At 44.0% G+C, this 17,302-nt stretch overlaps 2 protein-coding genes across 4 annotated transcripts; one reads left to right on the top strand and one right to left on the bottom strand.

Moving 5' to 3' along the window:
• The first annotated feature begins 677 nt into the window (after window positions 1–677).
• On the top strand, window positions 678–5,041 carry LOC147638076 (pfkB-like carbohydrate kinase family protein). 3 transcript variants are annotated; one of them, XM_086797957.1, is made up of 6 exons: window positions 678–888; window positions 1,084–1,714; window positions 1,888–2,120; window positions 3,119–3,410; window positions 3,535–3,687; window positions 3,804–5,041. In XM_086797957.1, exons 2-6 carry the CDS (start codon window positions 1,277–1,279, stop codon window positions 4,185–4,187), a joined length of 1,500 nt encoding a protein of 499 aa, XP_086654083.1. In that variant the 5' UTR covers window positions 678–888; window positions 1,084–1,276; the 3' UTR covers window positions 4,188–5,041. The 3 variants fall into 3 exon arrangements, with proteins under 3 accessions (XP_086654083.1, XP_086654085.1, XP_086654084.1); XM_086797959.1 differs by having other exon boundaries at window positions 694–888; window positions 1,003–1,714; XM_086797958.1 differs by lacking the exon at window positions 678–888 and having other exon boundaries at window positions 900–1,714.
• Window positions 5,042–6,475: 1,434 nt separating this feature from the next.
• On the bottom strand, window positions 6,476–7,852 carry LOC147638077 (uncharacterized). The gene has a single exon (XM_086798742.1). The coding sequence runs from the start codon at window positions 7,850–7,852 to the stop codon at window positions 6,476–6,478; it is 1,377 nt and encodes a 458-aa protein (XP_086654868.1).
• Between the last annotated feature and the right edge of the window lie 9,450 nt (window positions 7,853–17,302).

Consider the following 17,302-nt stretch of genomic DNA (forward strand, 5'->3'; position numbering starts at 1 on the left):
TTATTAGTGCCCGCAAAGCTAATAAATGAATATCCTAAGGTTAAAACTAAGGTTTTAACCTTAGTATTATTTAAAAATGCTTTTAACCTTACGCATGTATCAGAATCGTTTAAGCTTCTAATTTCGATCACAATCACATGTCAGAATCTCTACACCATGTATTAAATTGTATTAAATCGCATGATGCCATATATAGTAAGGACCATGCTAATAATAAATAAAACACTAATACATAAAGGGCATCCATTAAGCTATCTAAAAAATTAAGGATACGGAATGGAACGTCTGCAAAACTCATTTGTATCAATGTTGATGTGCCTCCATTTAGCACATGAATAGAGAAGAAACCCCTGAAAATTCGGGAAAAGAAGAACGGTAGGATTCAAATGATATTAAGAAGGAACTAGCGCCCACGGGCGCATAGTTGAATTGGTAGAACGGTTGGGTTTCAGCGAAGAGGACCTGGGTTCAATGCCATCAGGGCTACGCGATGTGGGTATGTGTGTGTGTGTAAGTGTGTGTGTTCAAATATATATCGATCCATGGGGAAAATTATCATTATCCTAAATAAATAATCCCCTTATCAAATGCATGATGTAGTACCCTTAGAAAGGTTTTTTTTTTTTTTTTGGTTTTGTTTTGTAATGCGAGATTTTTATTTGTACCAAGTACTGTCACCTTGGAAAGGTTCTTTACACACGGCTTTGTGTGCGTTTTTTCTTCGAAGACCTTTTGAGGTGACCTTTGCTGCTGCAGCTGCTGGAGCCATACCTGCGATTCGAAGGCAATAATGCAGCGGTGGAGCTTTTCCCTCTCCTCATCACGAGCAACACGAAGGGTTCAGGTCCATCTTTGAAGTTTTCTGCAGGAATGGCAGCTGTTAGCAAGGTGCTGACCTAATCTTTGCTGTTTTTTTTGTGCTAAGGTCGACCTAGGGTTTTGGGAAAATTAGGTTTTTTCTTCGCTTTCTCTTTGAATTGATAGCTTGTTCTGCAAGTCAAGTTCCATGTGTAGGCGGAATATGCAAATCTCTGTGCAGAGGTAGCCACACTAAAGCTCTACGTGCCGCAAATATCTGTGCAGACTGTTTAGGGCTTCTGTGGAGTTCATTGTGTGCTTCCCATGCCCCGGAACCCTAGTTATGCCATCAATTCTTCAGCGGAAGTGTTATACATAGTACATCAAATTAGGGTTTTTGTGGAATACTCGGAGAATTTCGTATGTCTGATACCCTGGCACTGTACTGTACTTAATAAGGGGCATACTCCTGATACAAATGTCTCTCAAAGTTGATCAGTTCTTGGCATTATCATCATCACACACAGGCAGGTGGGATACTGCAAAGATTGAGTTCTTGTCAAAGAAATGCATACAGCCTCATCATACTCACTTACCATCGAGAAGCCTGTATGCTGACAGCTACATAACTAGCCTCTCTGAACATGGAAAGAACAGGGGAAAGTCCATCAAAGAATGGCCTACACTGTTAGGCTTAACTAGTGAAGGCAGTGGCTTTTCTGATGATTTGCCAAGGAAGAGCTATCTAGATAATGGTGCTGTAGGACATGATGCCCTGGGGAAAAGAACTATAGATGTTACCACTTTTGGCAATCTGTGTGTTGATATTGTGTTGAAAGTGCCGTCACTGCCACCATCTTCTTTTCAAGAGAAGCTTGCATACATGCAAAAACTTGCTGAGTCGTCACCAGATGAGGTCAGTCATGCACTCTTTTTTTTTTTTGGAGGAAAGCTCTCTTCCTTTGTTGCGTTGTATCATATGACAAGCTGTGAAAGTAATCTAAAATTCTGGGCTATCGGTTTGGCTTTTCAATAATACTATATACTATTTCTTTGCTTTATAAGCTCCATTTGTTACTCTTGATATAGAAATTCTGGGAAGCTGGAGGCAATTCCAATTTTGCAATAGCAGCAGCAAGGCTTGGACTACATTGTGCTGCATTAGGACATGTTGGTGATGAAAAGTATGGCAGCTTCCTGCATGAGGTTCTGGAGAAGGAAGGAGTGCAAGTGGTCAGATTGGAAAAGGAGGGAAATGCCAGGGAAGCAACTCTCCTTTGCTGGGTGCTTGTAGATCCAGACCATCGTCATGGTTTTTGCAGGTATGAAAGCTAGGATGTGCCCAAGTTTATGCTTGTTTACTTTCTATTCAGATTTAATCTTGCAGTAGTGGCAACAAAACTGGGAACAATAATGAATACATTATTCATGGCGAAATATCCTTTTCAAGCAAATGTCCTTTTCACCGTCTGCTCCTTACAAGCTGTTTATTGAATCTATTGGTAGCTAAGTCATCAAAGAACAGGAATAAGAGCTGAAGCTACCCGCAAGCGCATGCCAACCCCCTTGCAGCTGCTCTCAAGGCAGCTAGTCCCATGCAAATAGTATGCACGTCTGGTACGACGAATTGCATAGCATCATACCATCCCCTTCCTACATGTTCTGCCCCCTACCATCCCCTTCCTACATGTTCTGCCCCCTCCCCCCCCCCAATTTCTTGCTTGCACTCACTGCCACTGGCTGTCCCTTACACCAGAGTTGAGTAGATGCTTGTGTGTGCGTGGGGGGATAATGTGATCCATCTTCATCATGTGGTCCTAATAGGTGCTGACCACCAATCCACTCTAGCCGGACATGCAGCTGGACGTGCAGGGCAGGTTGGGCAGCTACGTGGCAGGGCAGAGGGCAGGTTGGGCAGCAGTTGGGTAGTGAGTCAGGCAGGCCAACCCCTACCTCACCCTAAAGGGCCTTAGAAATAGGCCCCCTCCCTTCCTTACCAATCATCATCATATTGAGCCTTCAGCAGTCTTGGAGCATCTAGGAAGACTCCCAGCGATTGAAGAACATCAGTATTTGTAACAACTTGAGTGCATCTCATTGTTTGTTGGTCATTTTGTATCTCCTAGACAGTCAGTGTACATTTATTGAGATTGCGTTCTCAGGATTTTTACCAGATTGGAACAGCGACCTGTGTGTGTCTGTGTTTGCGTAAGTCTTCAGCTGTGATTCTGTGTGTGTCAACTTTCTTTTTACACCGGTATGTCTACATTATTACAATTTTTGGTGATAACTATCAGAGTTTTGTCGGCTTTCTCTTCAGTCGGTTTGATTTCAACAAGGACCCAGCTTTTAAGTGGATCAAAGAGCTACCCGTTGGTGCCAAGGAAGTAATAGAAAGATCCAAAGTATTATTTTGCAATGGTTTTTTGTTCGATGAGCTTTCACCAGAGGTGATCACATCTACAGTGGATTTTGCAAACGAAACAGGATGTGTGGTCTTTTTTGATCCCGGTCCTCGTGGGAAGTCTCTGTTTCGAGGGCCTGTTGATCAACAGCATGCTCTTCACAAACTTCTAAGCTTGAGTGATGTTTTACTATTAACTGCTGATGAGGTAAGCTGGTCTTGGCTTCCCCTCACCCTCAAAAGCTTTCCTTTTCCCTTAGCAGTGCCTGCGAAGTAATGTGGCATCAAACAGGTGCACAACTGATTGCTTATGTATTTATGTGGCCTGGCAGGCAGAGGCATTAACGGGATTAGCTGATCCGGCTCTTTCAGCTAGAAAACTTTTGGACAGGGGCCAGTGTACCAAGTGGGTCATTGTAAAGATGGGTGAAAAGGGATGCTTAATGACTACAGCTCATGGAATATATCAAGTTCCTGCTTTTAAGGTGAGCTATACCGGCAATGACCATGCACAACAACCTAATCATGATAAGATGATTTAACATAAATAGAAAGAAAGAAAATACATGAGGTAGCTGCTGACTGCATTGTCCGTGTACAGGTGGATGTCAAGGATACTGTTGGTTGTGGAGATAGTTTTGCAGCAGCTATTGCACTTGGTTATACTCGGGGACTACCAGTTGCCAGTACTCTTGCTTTGGCAAATGCAGTAGGGGCTGCAACAGCAATGGGTTGCGGTGCGGGTCGTAACGTTGCAACTTTAAGTGATGTCATGAACATTCTTCTAAGCTCTAAAGTTTGTGGGGAGTGTGATGGGAACGGAAAGATTCATACATTCTCCATGGAGCAATTGATGAATGTTGGAATGACAGAGCTGCGTAAGGAAGCTTCGCTGAGTGGTCATACCTCCCTGAGCATGCCTTTTGATGTGGTAACACGCGAGGCAGTAAACTTGCTCATGAATTCAGCACAGAGCTGCTCATAGTCAAGACATGGTTCCACATAAAGTTGTAATCAATTTTGGTCCATCGAGTGCATGAGATCATGCATGTTGATTGTTTTTGCTCATGTGGAGCAGAATCTGTAGAAGTAGGAAGAAGACATAAAGCTCGTTTATATGGTCACATTTTATAGGGCTTTCACTGAATAGTGAAAATCACAAATGTCAAAGCTCCAGATAATAGGGCACGACTTTCCAGATCCTCCCATGGGGATATGGCCTCATTTCACAGGACTTCTACTGGATAATGAAAATCACAAATGTCAAAGCTCAAGATAATACGGCACGGCTTTCCGGATCCTATGTTGTTGGGATAGCAGAAGCTAGTGAGATGCATTACACCATAACTCTTGGAGCCTGCCTTTCATATGATAACTTGTGAATTCAGCAAAGAGCTGCTTAAAAGCAAGAACTGGGTCTACATAAATTGCAGTCGATTCTGGGTTCATTGAGTGCATGGAATCATGTATGTGTTTGTTTTGGCTGATCGGGAGCAGCATCTGTCTTAGTAGGGAGGAGTTTAAATGCAAGCTCTTCTACATGGTAACAATGGACTGGGTTTCTGTAGGAGGAAAAAATACACACGTTGGGGCTCCAGCCATTATGGCACCAGTCAGTGAGAAGAGCCTTTGAGATTCGTCAGTGCCCACAGAGTGCTGTCCTGCTTTGCAGTGGTCAAAGTCTTATTAATTTTCCTCAAATTGAAGGTGCTGCCTCCTGAAGTTCTCAGCTTGAGTTGCCTGGTTTCTGTAGTGCCCTTGGCTTGGTTTTATTAGAGTAACTGAATTTTGAACATTTTTATTAATTTATTAACAAGAATCGGCCATTGTTAATTTGCATAACATGCCAGCTTTGCTTTAGATAAGCCATTGGATCAATACTCTTTAGTTAATTTGTTTCATTCTTATTTAATTTTGGATTCAAATGTCAGAAAAAGAATAATAACACGGTGCGTTTGAGTTCATTTTTAACAAAAAGAGAAACTTATGTATAAGGGCTTGGCGTCGTTGGCTAGAGAGAGAGAGAGAGAGAGAGAGAGATATTAATGTCTTTAAAAGCCCCAGAGGGTCTATGAGACCAAAAAGGTTTTACAATATATCCATGATGAAATCTGAACCTGGACAAGAAAAGCAACTGTATGAAACTAGCTATATAAGCCATAGTAGCAACGGATCGGGAACGGGAACGGAACGAAAGCACCACCAGGGGAACGGGAACAAGAAGAAGGGGGAACGGGAACGAGGGGGGACGGAAACAGGGAACGACCTAGATAATTCCTAGAAATGACGATAAATCTTAACATACGATGCTCATTTATATAACCAATTCAGAGACACACTAAAGTCTAGTGCACCATAATTTGCATGGCTAGATACTAACATTGAATAGATCTCACAAGTCAAAATAAATTAGCCCACATCATACATGACACAAGTGACAAAAAGCACAAAATGTGGCCCACATGGCACAGCCTAGATAAAAGAAACAATCCAAGTCCAAAGTCCAAGCCTCAAGGTGACATGCAAATAGTAAGGAGATATCATGCATGGCTACTGCCAGTGATGCCATCAAGGAGACTATCATCTATGTCATCCACGAAAGCCATATCATCAAGGCCAACATCTGCAGCATCCAAATCTTCAATCCCATCCTGACCACGATCTGCAAGTCCATGTGTCTCCTCATCATCCGAGGACTCCTCATCAAGCAATATAAACTTCTCTGGTTTGGGAGATGCCATATCACCAAGCAAGCGCAAATTAGCACTTACAAAAAACAAGTCATTGACTTGTTTTGTCCCAAATTTGTTCCTCTTCTTGGATGCAACATGGCCGAACACACTCCATAGCTGCTCAATCGGAGAGGAGCTTGCACCTTGAGACAAGATCCTTACTGCCAATGATTGAAGCTGTGGTGTACGAGCCCCATAATCCTCCCACCATAAAGCAGCCCCTATCTTAAACCTATCTCTCTGTGCATCAGCCGATCCAAATCTTCCCAACTTGCTGCGATAAAATCCAAGTTGGTCTTTCACCAACCTTCGTTTATCTGCATCACGAACCTGCCTAGAAAGCACTGTCTCCCAACCATCCATCACCTCATCATTGGCCTCTTGTCCACATCCTTGGAACTCGGGATCCAAGACATACGCAACAGCATGCATAGGAGAATGATAACCATTCCATCGTGCTTCACATAATTCTTGAACCTCTGCATATTTCTCATCAGACAAGCCCATTTCCCCTATTTTCTCGATCATTCGGTCAGCCCCCTCATAAACCTTGCCAATGCATGGCTCCCGTCCATCTGCAATCCGCATCAAGCGCTATGATGATCGGCTTCATCATAGCATTGATAGTATTGACTTCATCCCAAAATGTGAAGTCTTGTATGGTTCTTACAACCTCTATGCCGGCTCTTGACCGAGAAAGAGCCCATCCCATCCACTCATTGCATACAACCAACTGCTTCAAAGGCAATTGCACTTTGGATAACCTCTTCATCATGAGAAAGTTATAACCAAAGCGTGTCTCTGAGTACTTCAAGAGATCCTTTTTGGTCGATCTCTTGCGGAATTCATTCAAAATAAACTGATGGTTTTGAATGAAGCTTATTATCTCCTTGCCTTTTTGAATGTGTGGATCAACCCATGGCAAGCTGCCAACATCCTTCAATAAGTTTCTCAAACAATGAGCAAAGCATGGACTAAATGTGATATGCGGATACCTGTCCTCAAGCTTAAGACCAGCTGCTCTATTTGTTGCCTCACCATTAGCTAAGAACTGAATAACATTCTCTGGTCCAACTTTCTCAATACCTTCGGCCCACTCTTCCACAAGCTGATCTGCAGTTTTTCCAGTCCCAGAAGCATCATGTGAGGAAATGAATTGCATTCTTCCTCGAGAATAAGCAACCATGCCATGAATGGACCTTTTTCGAGTGTCACTCCAACCATCTGCAATAAGTAACACACCATTCTTTGCCCAACTTTCATGCACAGACTCTAAAGCACATTCAATTGCAGCTTTCTCCTTTTGCAACAAGGTGGTGCGTAGTGTCTCATATGAAGGAGGCTTGTATGTTGGGCCATACCGTGCAATCTCCTGGACCATTTCAATGAAATATGGAGACCTGGCAACATTGAATGCTACATGATCATGATAAAAGAACCTTGCAACAGCTGCATCTACCCTCTCTTTCTTGCGGGGATCCCAAGCTGCTCCCAAGGTTTGCTGCTTGCCGGAACTTGCACCCATAGACTGCGAAATTTGGGAAAATGCAAAGCTCCCAAGTCCTCCATACTGTTGTCCATCTCCCAAGTGTACATCTTCCCCATGTCTACTGAAGTAAGATGCATCAATTGCCGGTTTCTTTCGTGCACATGCTTTCTCCTCTTCACTTGGGTACTTTGCCAAAAGCTCTCTATGCATTTTAGGTGTTGTCCCTGGGCATTTGTTCACTTGTGCTTTTTCATTGTTTACATGGCATAGATGTGCTCTCACACGGTTTGCTCCACCTGACTTCTCTTTGTTACATTGCTTGCATTTCCATCGTGTTGCACCTCCCTTAGATGAATACCTTTCTAGCCTTTCAACCTCGTCCCACCAAGTAGCATTCGAAGCCAATTTCTTTGAGCCCGAGTAAGCCATGATTTCTGCAAATTCGGGCAAAAAGTTGAATAGACTTTCAAAGTTAACCATTACAGAGAAATGAGTCCCTTTTTTTTCTTTTGTTTAATAGAGAGAGACTGTGCAGTCCAGATTGTGACATAGGTAATTTTTAAAACACCAAAAGTTCAAACAAAGAAAGAGAGAGAGAAGAAAGAGAAAAGCTTGCTGCCTTGCCTTCTAAAGATGTAAACTGTTGAACTTGAGTCTTGATCACTCGGGCCCAGGCAGATTGCACTGTTGCTGCTTGCAGGTTGGTACCAGGCACAGTGTTGAGAACTTGAGTCACGAGTGTACTACTGTAGTCTGTAGTCTGTTGTGACTTGTACTATGCAGTATGTAGACTGTAGAATCTAGATGAATGTAGTCACTAGTGTGTACACTGCAAGGGCTGGGGCCTGGCTGGGGCGACTGTAGTGCCTGGAGGCTGGTACAGAACAGTACGGGCAGGATAGTACGGGCAGTGGACAGCAACAGCGACTACAGTACAGGCGTGAACTTCCGAAAAGCGACGGGCGAAAGGCGTACGGGTGTGAACTTCCGAAAAGCGACGGGCGCAAGGCGTACGGGCTTCTAATTTTTTTTTTAAAAAATCCACGTCATCATCGTTCCCACGTGGGGGAACGGCAGGCACGCGTTCCATCTCCCATTCCACAATTGTTCCCTGGCGTTCCACGTATGTTTCACCACCTCAACGTTCCTCATCCCGTTTCCATCGTTCCATTCGTTCAGGCCATGGGGGAACGCGTTCCACCGTTCCCAATGGGGGGAAACGGGGTTCCCCTGCTACTATGATATAAGCTACAGTTTCCATGTGATGCGATATGGTGACAATGTGGTCATACAGTGGTACCATGGTCCTCTAAAATAGAATGCAAAGCGGCCGTAGCATCTCTCCTTTGTGATGGGAGCTTGAGATGTCATTGAAGGAGATCTTGGTTCTGCAGCTGTCGGGTGGAGGGATGAGAGAGATTTGGGGCGTCTGGCTCTCAGTTGGGGACACGCAATAGTGACATCAAGCTAGAGGATTACATGTTTGTGTAGGCTGTCACGCATGTGGCTTGGTCCTGCTGTTGCTCTTGTTGGGCCATGATAGTTAGTGGTTGTGGCTCTACAGAAACCTGTGAGGTCTGGGAGGTGCCTTGTTGACACTATCTCTTGGAGTATTGGCTAAGCATGAGCTCTCTGCGAGGCTGAAGCTCCAGTATATACATGCCTAAACATCTCTAATCCTCATATTGCATGACTCATGGGAGGGGGGACAAATCTGTCCTAGAAGAGAGAATGAAATCCCCCTCAGATCTCATGGTATGGTGGGCATCGAAACAAAGTGCTCCTCATGCTCCACCTCACCAGCAGTGGTGCATACTTTGTATATATGTGGGTCTATTGGAATGCCCTCGGCTTTGCAAGACTCAACCCTCAGGCAATATGAAGATACTCTCAGCTGGCCAATCACAATCTTCATGGCATGTGTCGTGCATTTGCAAGTACCTTGGTGGGCCCTCGATGCACCCATATGTGGAAAGTCTTAAAAATGCTCTCTATAAAATTGAGGTTTCATGGTGAGCTTTGGTGGGGAGGACACCCACGTCTAGCTCCTGTGGAGTCCTAGTAAGTCTAACCTTATAAGATGTTATGTGCCTGGTTACTAATTGTCATATTAGTGAGCCTAATCCAATAGGGTTAGGGAAGCCTTGGGATTAGGAGAGAGTAGGCTAATACGGGCGGCTAAGGTTATTATTAATAAATCCATGTGTACTGTTGTTGTAACCTCACATTTTGTCAGAGTTCGACCAAGACTCCAGCCACGTATTTGGCACAGCATAGATCGGCATACCGAAGGACTAGCATGGGTGGTTCGAAGCATAGAACCTATGGTCGGGAGGTGAGCTAGCCTGGACCCCTCTTAGGGGTTTTGTACTAATCACTTGTGTTTTGCATTTATTAGGAGATCCGTGGGGTTGTAACACTTTATACCAGAGCGGTCTAAAAGTAGAAGGCATCGCGATGCACGAGAGGAGGTCTCAGTAAGCTTTTCCATTTTACTCTTCATGGATTCGCAAGATCTAGGTATTCTCTACGCTTTTGTGCTGCTAAGGTTGATTTGATGCATACTCTTTGAAGGTATTTCTCTACGCCATGCCTAAGTTTTTATCTTAGGGAAAAAGTTATGTTTTTAGGGTTCTGTTGGCATGTTTGGTTGCATGGATTTTGAGAGAGGAGGAATATGCAAGATTCAAGCATATAGTGACGTGCAAGAACTCTTGATTTACTCAGGTTGACTCTCATGGGGCTGTGTTTTCGGTGTTTAGAACCCTAGACATGTAAAGTACGTGGGGATTGTACTCAGCTTGCGCATCAAACAACAGGGACTAGGCGCCCAAGGGAACATGGGCTGGATTGCACAGCCACATGGTGCACCACGCAGCTGGTGGGTGCGAAGTAGGTTGCGCAAGTAGCTAATATGTTAGAAGGATGAGAGAAACTAGTTGCTGATGCAACATACATCATTGATGGCGCATCACAGCAGAGGGAGAGCATTACACCTTGAGATTCTTACCAGTGATCGGTGTGGGACAAAACTGTGGGGAGAAGAATTTACACTTCACTTCTTGTACATGGAACGCTAAGTAAGTGGTTCATCCAATGATCTCAATATTAGAAGAATTAGAATCGGCGTGCATTTTATTATGCCCTTGTAGCAGGAGAAGAAACCCTTTTCTCCCTATCCATGGTCAGGATGAATAGGGAGTAGCACTTGGGCTTGGTAGTTGTGGTCACGATAGGAGCACTTGTTTCCTGTGGCACCACCTTTCACCTCTTAGGCATCTGTGGGTGGTGAGGAGTAGCACAAAGGAAAAACGGGCATTGGCAGACATTATGTTTTATAGCATAGGCCAATGGGGAAGCTTAGTTTGCTTCTATTGGATATTTTGTGCTTCCCTACCCCACCAAACACTTACCTCATTGCGCAAGGCGTTAACCCTTCACCGTCGCACTTTTAGGTTTGTTGTTGGGGAGTGACTTGATCCGAGTAGATTTTTGTCTTGGATTGGAACACTTTTCCTTCATGATTCCTTGCAGATACTTGATGGCTATGTGCTGATGACGCTTTCCCCTCCATTAGAGGGTACCGTGGCCTTCACACCCACGAGGAGCAGACATAGGTGGAGGGAGAGTTGTTTGAGTATGTAACGAGAAGTAGATTTCTTGATAGCTTTGCGCTCGTAATGCCTTAGCAGAACAACTTGGACCAGAATTCTCCTTGATTACATGGACTTGTAGTAGACTGGTCTAAAGCAATAGATCCGAACCATTGCAAGGGTGATATTAGGGAGGGGACCCAAGAGTGGTTGATCTCTTGGGAGGTTCAGATGGAGATACACACAGACCTTGGTATCCCATCTGGTACGTGAGATTTGACAGATTATTGTTCTAGATATTTGAGAGGGTCCAGTTGTAGAAGGGTGATTTCCTTTTGGGAAACAATGTTGACGTGTAGAGAAGTGTTATTAGAGACCATTGACTTGGGAGACTAGAGAGCCTTCTTTGGTTGGTCTTGCTAGGGTAACCTTGAGTTTGTTAAATGAACTTCTGGATGCAAATGTACTTTGGCATTTATTCCGTGGTCTGTGTTGCAAAGACCACGTCTTTTGTGGGGATCCTAGTGACTGGTGTGAACCAGGAGAGGATGCGAAGGATTGATAGCATGACTTGCATAGTGCTATGTATACTCTGCACTTGTCATGATCGATAGTTCCTTTGTGTATCCAGGAATAATGTTGGTTAGTCTTGGATATATAAACGCCAATTGAGAAGCCTTGACGAAGGAATTTTGTCAGGCATTTGCTTCGATTGCAATCCATGTGTGTCACAGTGGAGTGCTAGTGACTAGATTTGTGACTACTTGTAGTTGCTTATTCCTTTCCTTAATGATCATTGATCTTGTCTCACAGCCGAGTGCTACTGACCAGATTTGTGACTACTTGTAGTTCCTTATTACTTTCATGTACGATCATTGATCTTGCCTATTTTGAGTTTACCACCACAATACCCCTTGCCTATGTGTTTGATTGAGCACATTGTGAGGGCAAAAGGATGAAAGCATAGTAACAGGGAAAGGTCATTTTTAGACTCGGGAATGTTGGGGATGATAGCATCTTCCCGTTCCCATTCCCGTCCCCATGTCACTCTATAGTCACAGGGAATGGCCATTCTCAATCTTTTTAGTCCCCGTTCCCCGTCCCCATTTCGCGTCCCATGTGACTATGGATGAAAGGACCAGATGTACGAGAGATCAAAGCAAAACAACACAGCATGAAATAGGTGAGTGAGTCTATATATAATGGTGAGTGAACATAGGTACAAGAGCCCTCTGATGTGAGGTGACTCTAAGTAGAAAGACCAGTGCTGCAGAAGCGGAGATGATGTTGGAGTTGAAGCACGGTCGATGACGAAGGCTCACGTCGATGTGAGGCAAAGCACCCCGAGAGGTGGTCGGTGTCAAAGGCTCACGTTGATGGATGCAGAGGCACTCCGAGGTGGTAGTGGCAGTGGAAGATGAGGTGATGCAGGCTCTGGTGACAAGGGTGTGGTAGTACTTGGGGTGGTAGATGAAGAGCAGAGAGGGCTGCCATCCCGAGTGGTGTAGTGGTGCAAGCTCTAGTGACAAGGGTGCTGCAAGACCTGAAGGGTGCAGGCTCTGGTGACAAGGGTGTTGCGTACCTGAAGGGTGCAGGCTCTGGTGACTAGGATGTTGCGTACCTGAGGGGTGGTGAAGAGCAAAGAGGGTTGCGGTCTTGAGTGGTGTCGATGGTGAAGATAAGCAGAGAGTGGGCTGCCGTCCCGATGGTGTGATGTAGCAGAGAGTAGGCTGCTGTCCCATAGAGTACTGATGATAAAACAATGATGTCCTATACTGTAGCAGAGAGTGGGCTGCTGTCCTGATGGTGTGAGCTGAGGAAAACACGCAGAAGTGCTCTATGTAGCAGCGAGGGCTGCTGTCCCATGAGCTGAGGATAAAATGCTGATAAGCTGTACTGTAGCAGAGAGGGCTGCTGTCCCATGAATAGATATGTAACGCTGATGTGATCTATGTGGCAGAGAGGGCTGCTGTCCCATGAACAGATATGTAACACTGATGTACTGAATGTAGCAAAGAGGGCTGCTGTCCCATGGTGTGGCCAGTAGTAAACACTGAGGTGCTGTATTGTCAGGTGATGATGATAAAGCAATGTGGTGTAGGGCCCGGCAGCAGTAGAAGCAGCAGATGGTACTGGATATGGTCAAGAAGTGCTACACTCTGATGAATGATGAGGCTAACCTATATATATGGTGAGGGACTGCTGGTTGGCCAGCAGAGCAAAGGCACAAAAATCCTAAATAAAACCAATAAAGCTTGAAGGCTTGCGTCGATGGATGCAGAGGCACTCCGAGGTGGTAGTGGTAGTGGAAGATGAGGTGATGCATGCTTTGGTGACAAGGGTGCTGTGGTACTACCTGAGGTGGTAGATGAAGAGCAGAGAGGGCTGCCATCCCGAGTGGTGTAGTGGTGTGGGCTCTGGTGACAAGGGTGCTGCAAGACCTGAAGGGTGCACGCTCTGGTAACAAGGGTGTTGCGTACTTGAAGGGTGCAGGCTGGTGAAGAGCAGAGAGGGTTGCCGTCCCGATTGGTGTCGATGGTGAAGATGAGCAGAAAGTGGGCTGCTGTCTCGATGGTGTGATGTAGCAGAGAGTAGGTTGCTGTCCCCATAGAGTACCGAGGATAAAATGATGATGTCCCATACTGTAGCAGAGAGTGGGCTGCTGTCCCAATCGTGTGAGCTGAGGGAAAAACACTGAAGTGCTCTATGTAGCAGAGAGGGCTGCTGTCCCATGAACAGATATGTAACGCTGATGTGATCTATGTGGCAGAGAGGGTTGCTGTCCCATGAACAGATATGTAATGCTGATGTACTGAATGTAGCAGACAGTGGGCTGCTGTCCCAAGGTGTGGCCAGTAGTAAATGCTGAGGTGCTTTATTGTCAGGCGATGATAAGGCAATGTGGTGTAGGGCCCGGCAGAGCAGCAAAAGCAGCAGATGGTACTGGATATGGTCAAGAAGTGGTACACCCTGATGAATGATGAGGCTAACCTATATATATGGTGAGGGACTGTTGGTCGGCCAGCAGCAAAAGACACAAAAATCCTAAATAAAACTAATGAAGCCCAGTAAATTCTCTTTTTTAGGGCTGGACAAAAAGCTATTTTCACACACATTTCTTGGTGGTAGTGCATAGGATCTTAGGGATGGTTTATTCCATCATCTTCTACCAGAGAGTTTCGGCTTTAAGCTGGGGATTTAGTGTAGCTTCATGTAGGTAGTTATTTTTCGGGACTCTGATGAGTTTTGACCCAAGAGGGAAGCATGTCTTGACTTTTGTCAAGATTACACTGATGAGGTTTCTCTGTGACCATGGGTAACTTTATTGTCGTCAGCATAGTGAGAATGGGCCGTTATGTCTTGTATTTTTCCTTGAGGTGCACTAGGTTTATTGGTGATTATAATGCTACTTTGTGCAGGTTTGGGTACAGTAGAATAGAATCCCTTTTCAAGATCGGATGGCAAAGAATAAGTCTAGATTGAGGTTTATCTTATGGGGTAGCGAAGGGTGCTAGTTTTTAGTACCAGAGATGTTGCCTAAGGAAGGCTCATTATGCATATATGTGTACGGAATGTGTGTACACATAGCATGATGGATATGTTATGCATATGTGTGATATACATAGCATGATGGTATGACCTAACTAGACTTTCAAGATGCCTTTGGCTCACATAGGTACTCTAGCCTAGGATCGTAGCAAATGCAAATGACATTTGTTGAAGGATCTGGCATGTTGATGATAGTAGGCTTTCTTAGGGTGCATTTTGGATGTGCACCTTTGTTCCGTCTCGATTTCAAGATGAGAGATGCTATCACTTACTCTATCAGCGTCATGGTTGTTTGATAGAACTTGATCATCTAGGGATGTTATGTGCTAGATGGGGTTTGAGTTTCTACTGCGCAGATACAAAGGTGGAAATGGGTGTATGGTCGATTCCTTGGGAGAGTTTAGCAACTTCATAGTGGGATTATTATTGCTTTTTCAAGGAATGGTACTATTCTAGGTAAACGTAGCATTCCTTGAGACTATCCTCTTGTGTTTTGAACTACTGAGATTCACAGAATCTAGCTGTGGTAGCTATACTCAAGATCTTGGTAGCCTTATGTATGATTTTATGCCGGTGAGTTGCTATAGGCACAATTTTACTTGAGGCAGGATTGTCATGTGTTTTACACTTATGACAACCTCACGATGCCTCTAGAATCATGTCTCCAGGCTCACATTTATAGGCTCACGTGTCCAAGCTCACGTCTCTAGGCTCACATATTTAGGTTCACGCCTCTAGAATCATGTCTCTAGGCTCACATATTTAGGTTCACGCCTCTAGAATCATGTCTCTAGGCTCATGCCTTTTTGCATGAACTCGGCTCATGTATCCAGGTTCACGCCTCTAGACTAATGTCTGTAGGCTCATGCCTTTTTTTGTATGAACTAGGTTCTCATGTATCTAGGTTCATGCTTCTAGACTCACATATCTAAGCTCACATCTCAAGGCTTACGTATCCAGGTTCATGCCTCTAGACTCACATCTCTAGGCTCACACCTTTTTTGTATGAACTCGCTTATGTACTTCTCTCATATGAAATGAGTCTCTACTTGGGGCATGAAAATTTAGGAACTCGGCTTATGATAGGGTTAGTGTGTAATTATTGAGTAATAAGTGTCCTTAATTTCACTAATTATGAAGGACAAGAATTTTTCGTGAAATTTGTAGCTAGTATAGATTGTATGACAAGAAAATCTTCCAAGGATATAGATAGGTGTGTTCGTATGAGTCTTTATGGCAATAATAATTGGTCCATTCTATTTAGGTATTACTACCTCCAAACTCACGTCTCTTGGCTCATGTATGCAAGTTCATGTATCCAGGCTCAGGCCTCACGTGATTAGGCTTAGGCCTCACGTGTCCAGACTCGACTTACGTATCTGGGCTCACATTTGTAGGCTCACGTTGTTAGTACACACTCAATGCCCGCCTCTCAGCATGTATCTCACATCTTTGTTTGGTGCACATTTGTAAAGCCTCCCATTATAAGGAGAAGCAATTGGTGCATGTCTTTGGTGGGAACCTCGGCTTAGACACCAATGGGGTCGTTATTGTGACCATTGACAGTCAGGATATGGTCAGGGATGCAAGCGTTAGCTGGGACTCGGGGTAGCACCCCGGTTGGGGGGTTCCAGGGGTGGCAGCGGGAGGTCTGAGGGTCCAAGCCCTCGGCTCGACAGCATGGAAAATATGATACCTAAGCTCATTATTAGTGGGCGGTGGACGGTTGGCCGCGTTCTTGATACGCGGACGGCACCGTATTCATATTGTCGATACTACATAATCATCCGTGTTGTATACACGTCTACCATACCACCCGCAATACTATATATGGACACAGTTATCACATGATAAGGCATCCAATGCTTGTATCCACACCTTTCACACTTAGTACTTCTTCCATCCAGAGTTTGTCTAGATCACTATCTAAGCTTTTCTTGAGAGTGCATGGGTGGACAACACCATCACATTGTTCCTATCTCTGAATTTTTAAATTCTCTATCTATTGCATTGTCTATTGTACTTTGTTTTGTTATCTATCTTTCGGATGTGCTATATTCTTATACATGTGCGTAGACTCATGTCCCCTATCGAGTTTTGGTTTGGCCTAGTTTTTTTATGGTTTTTATGAGATTTTAGACTTGATGTGATTAGATTAAGGATCCTAATCTTAACTAATAGTTGTGATGTAGCTAATTAAGTATTTTTAATGGTTTAGCATACTTCTAATCTACCAATTCTAACAATGCATGAATAAATTACGAAAAAATATGAAATGCATAAATAAAAATTAACAATCCCACTCTAATTCAACCTTTGGAGCTCAATGCTCATTTTTTCAAAGTGGATTTCGTTCCTAATCACAATTGCTAAGCTAATTCTTGAATAAAAGCAATCAAAGCTAAACCTCTTGGGCTCCAATTTTATGCAAATTACCAAAAAACGAAGGTTTTGTCTTATAATAGATGAAATAGAATGCCCTAACAAAATAACTTCAAATCAAAATCTAACACACAAACATATCTAATGGCTCCAAAACTGTATGCTTTTTTGGCATTTGATCTCTTAATCAACATTGGGCGAATTACGTGATCCCAATAGCTTGGAATGGACGAAAAAATAGAGCTAATCTATAGGCAACGACGTTAAATATGTTCAAGTCAAGAGCTTACCTTAGCCTTGTTGAAGCATGTGTCATTGGGTCTTGCCTTCGAGCCGCCACAATAAAGAAAACTTC

Source organism: Cibotium barometz, chromosome 5, assembly GCF_041138505.1.
Source record: "Cibotium barometz isolate CiBa-2024 chromosome 5, ASM4113850v1, whole genome shotgun sequence".
Lineage (NCBI taxonomy): Eukaryota > Viridiplantae > Streptophyta > Polypodiopsida > Cyatheales > Cibotiaceae > Cibotium > Cibotium barometz.

Coding starts and splice junctions, on each gene's coding strand:
- LOC147638077 (XM_086798742.1), bottom strand. CDS start 7,852: ATGGCTTACTCGGGCTCAAAGAAATTGGCTTCGAATGCTACTTGGTGG.
- LOC147638076 (XM_086797957.1), top strand. CDS start 1,277: ATGTCTCTCAAAGTTGATCAGTTCTTGGCATTATCATCATCACACACA. Junction 3,411..3,534: donor TACTATTAACTGCTGATGAG/GTAAGCTGGTCT, acceptor GTGGCCTGGCAG/GCAGAGGCATTAACGGGATT. Junction 3,688..3,803: donor ATCAAGTTCCTGCTTTTAAG/GTGAGCTATACC, acceptor GTCCGTGTACAG/GTGGATGTCAAGGATACTGT.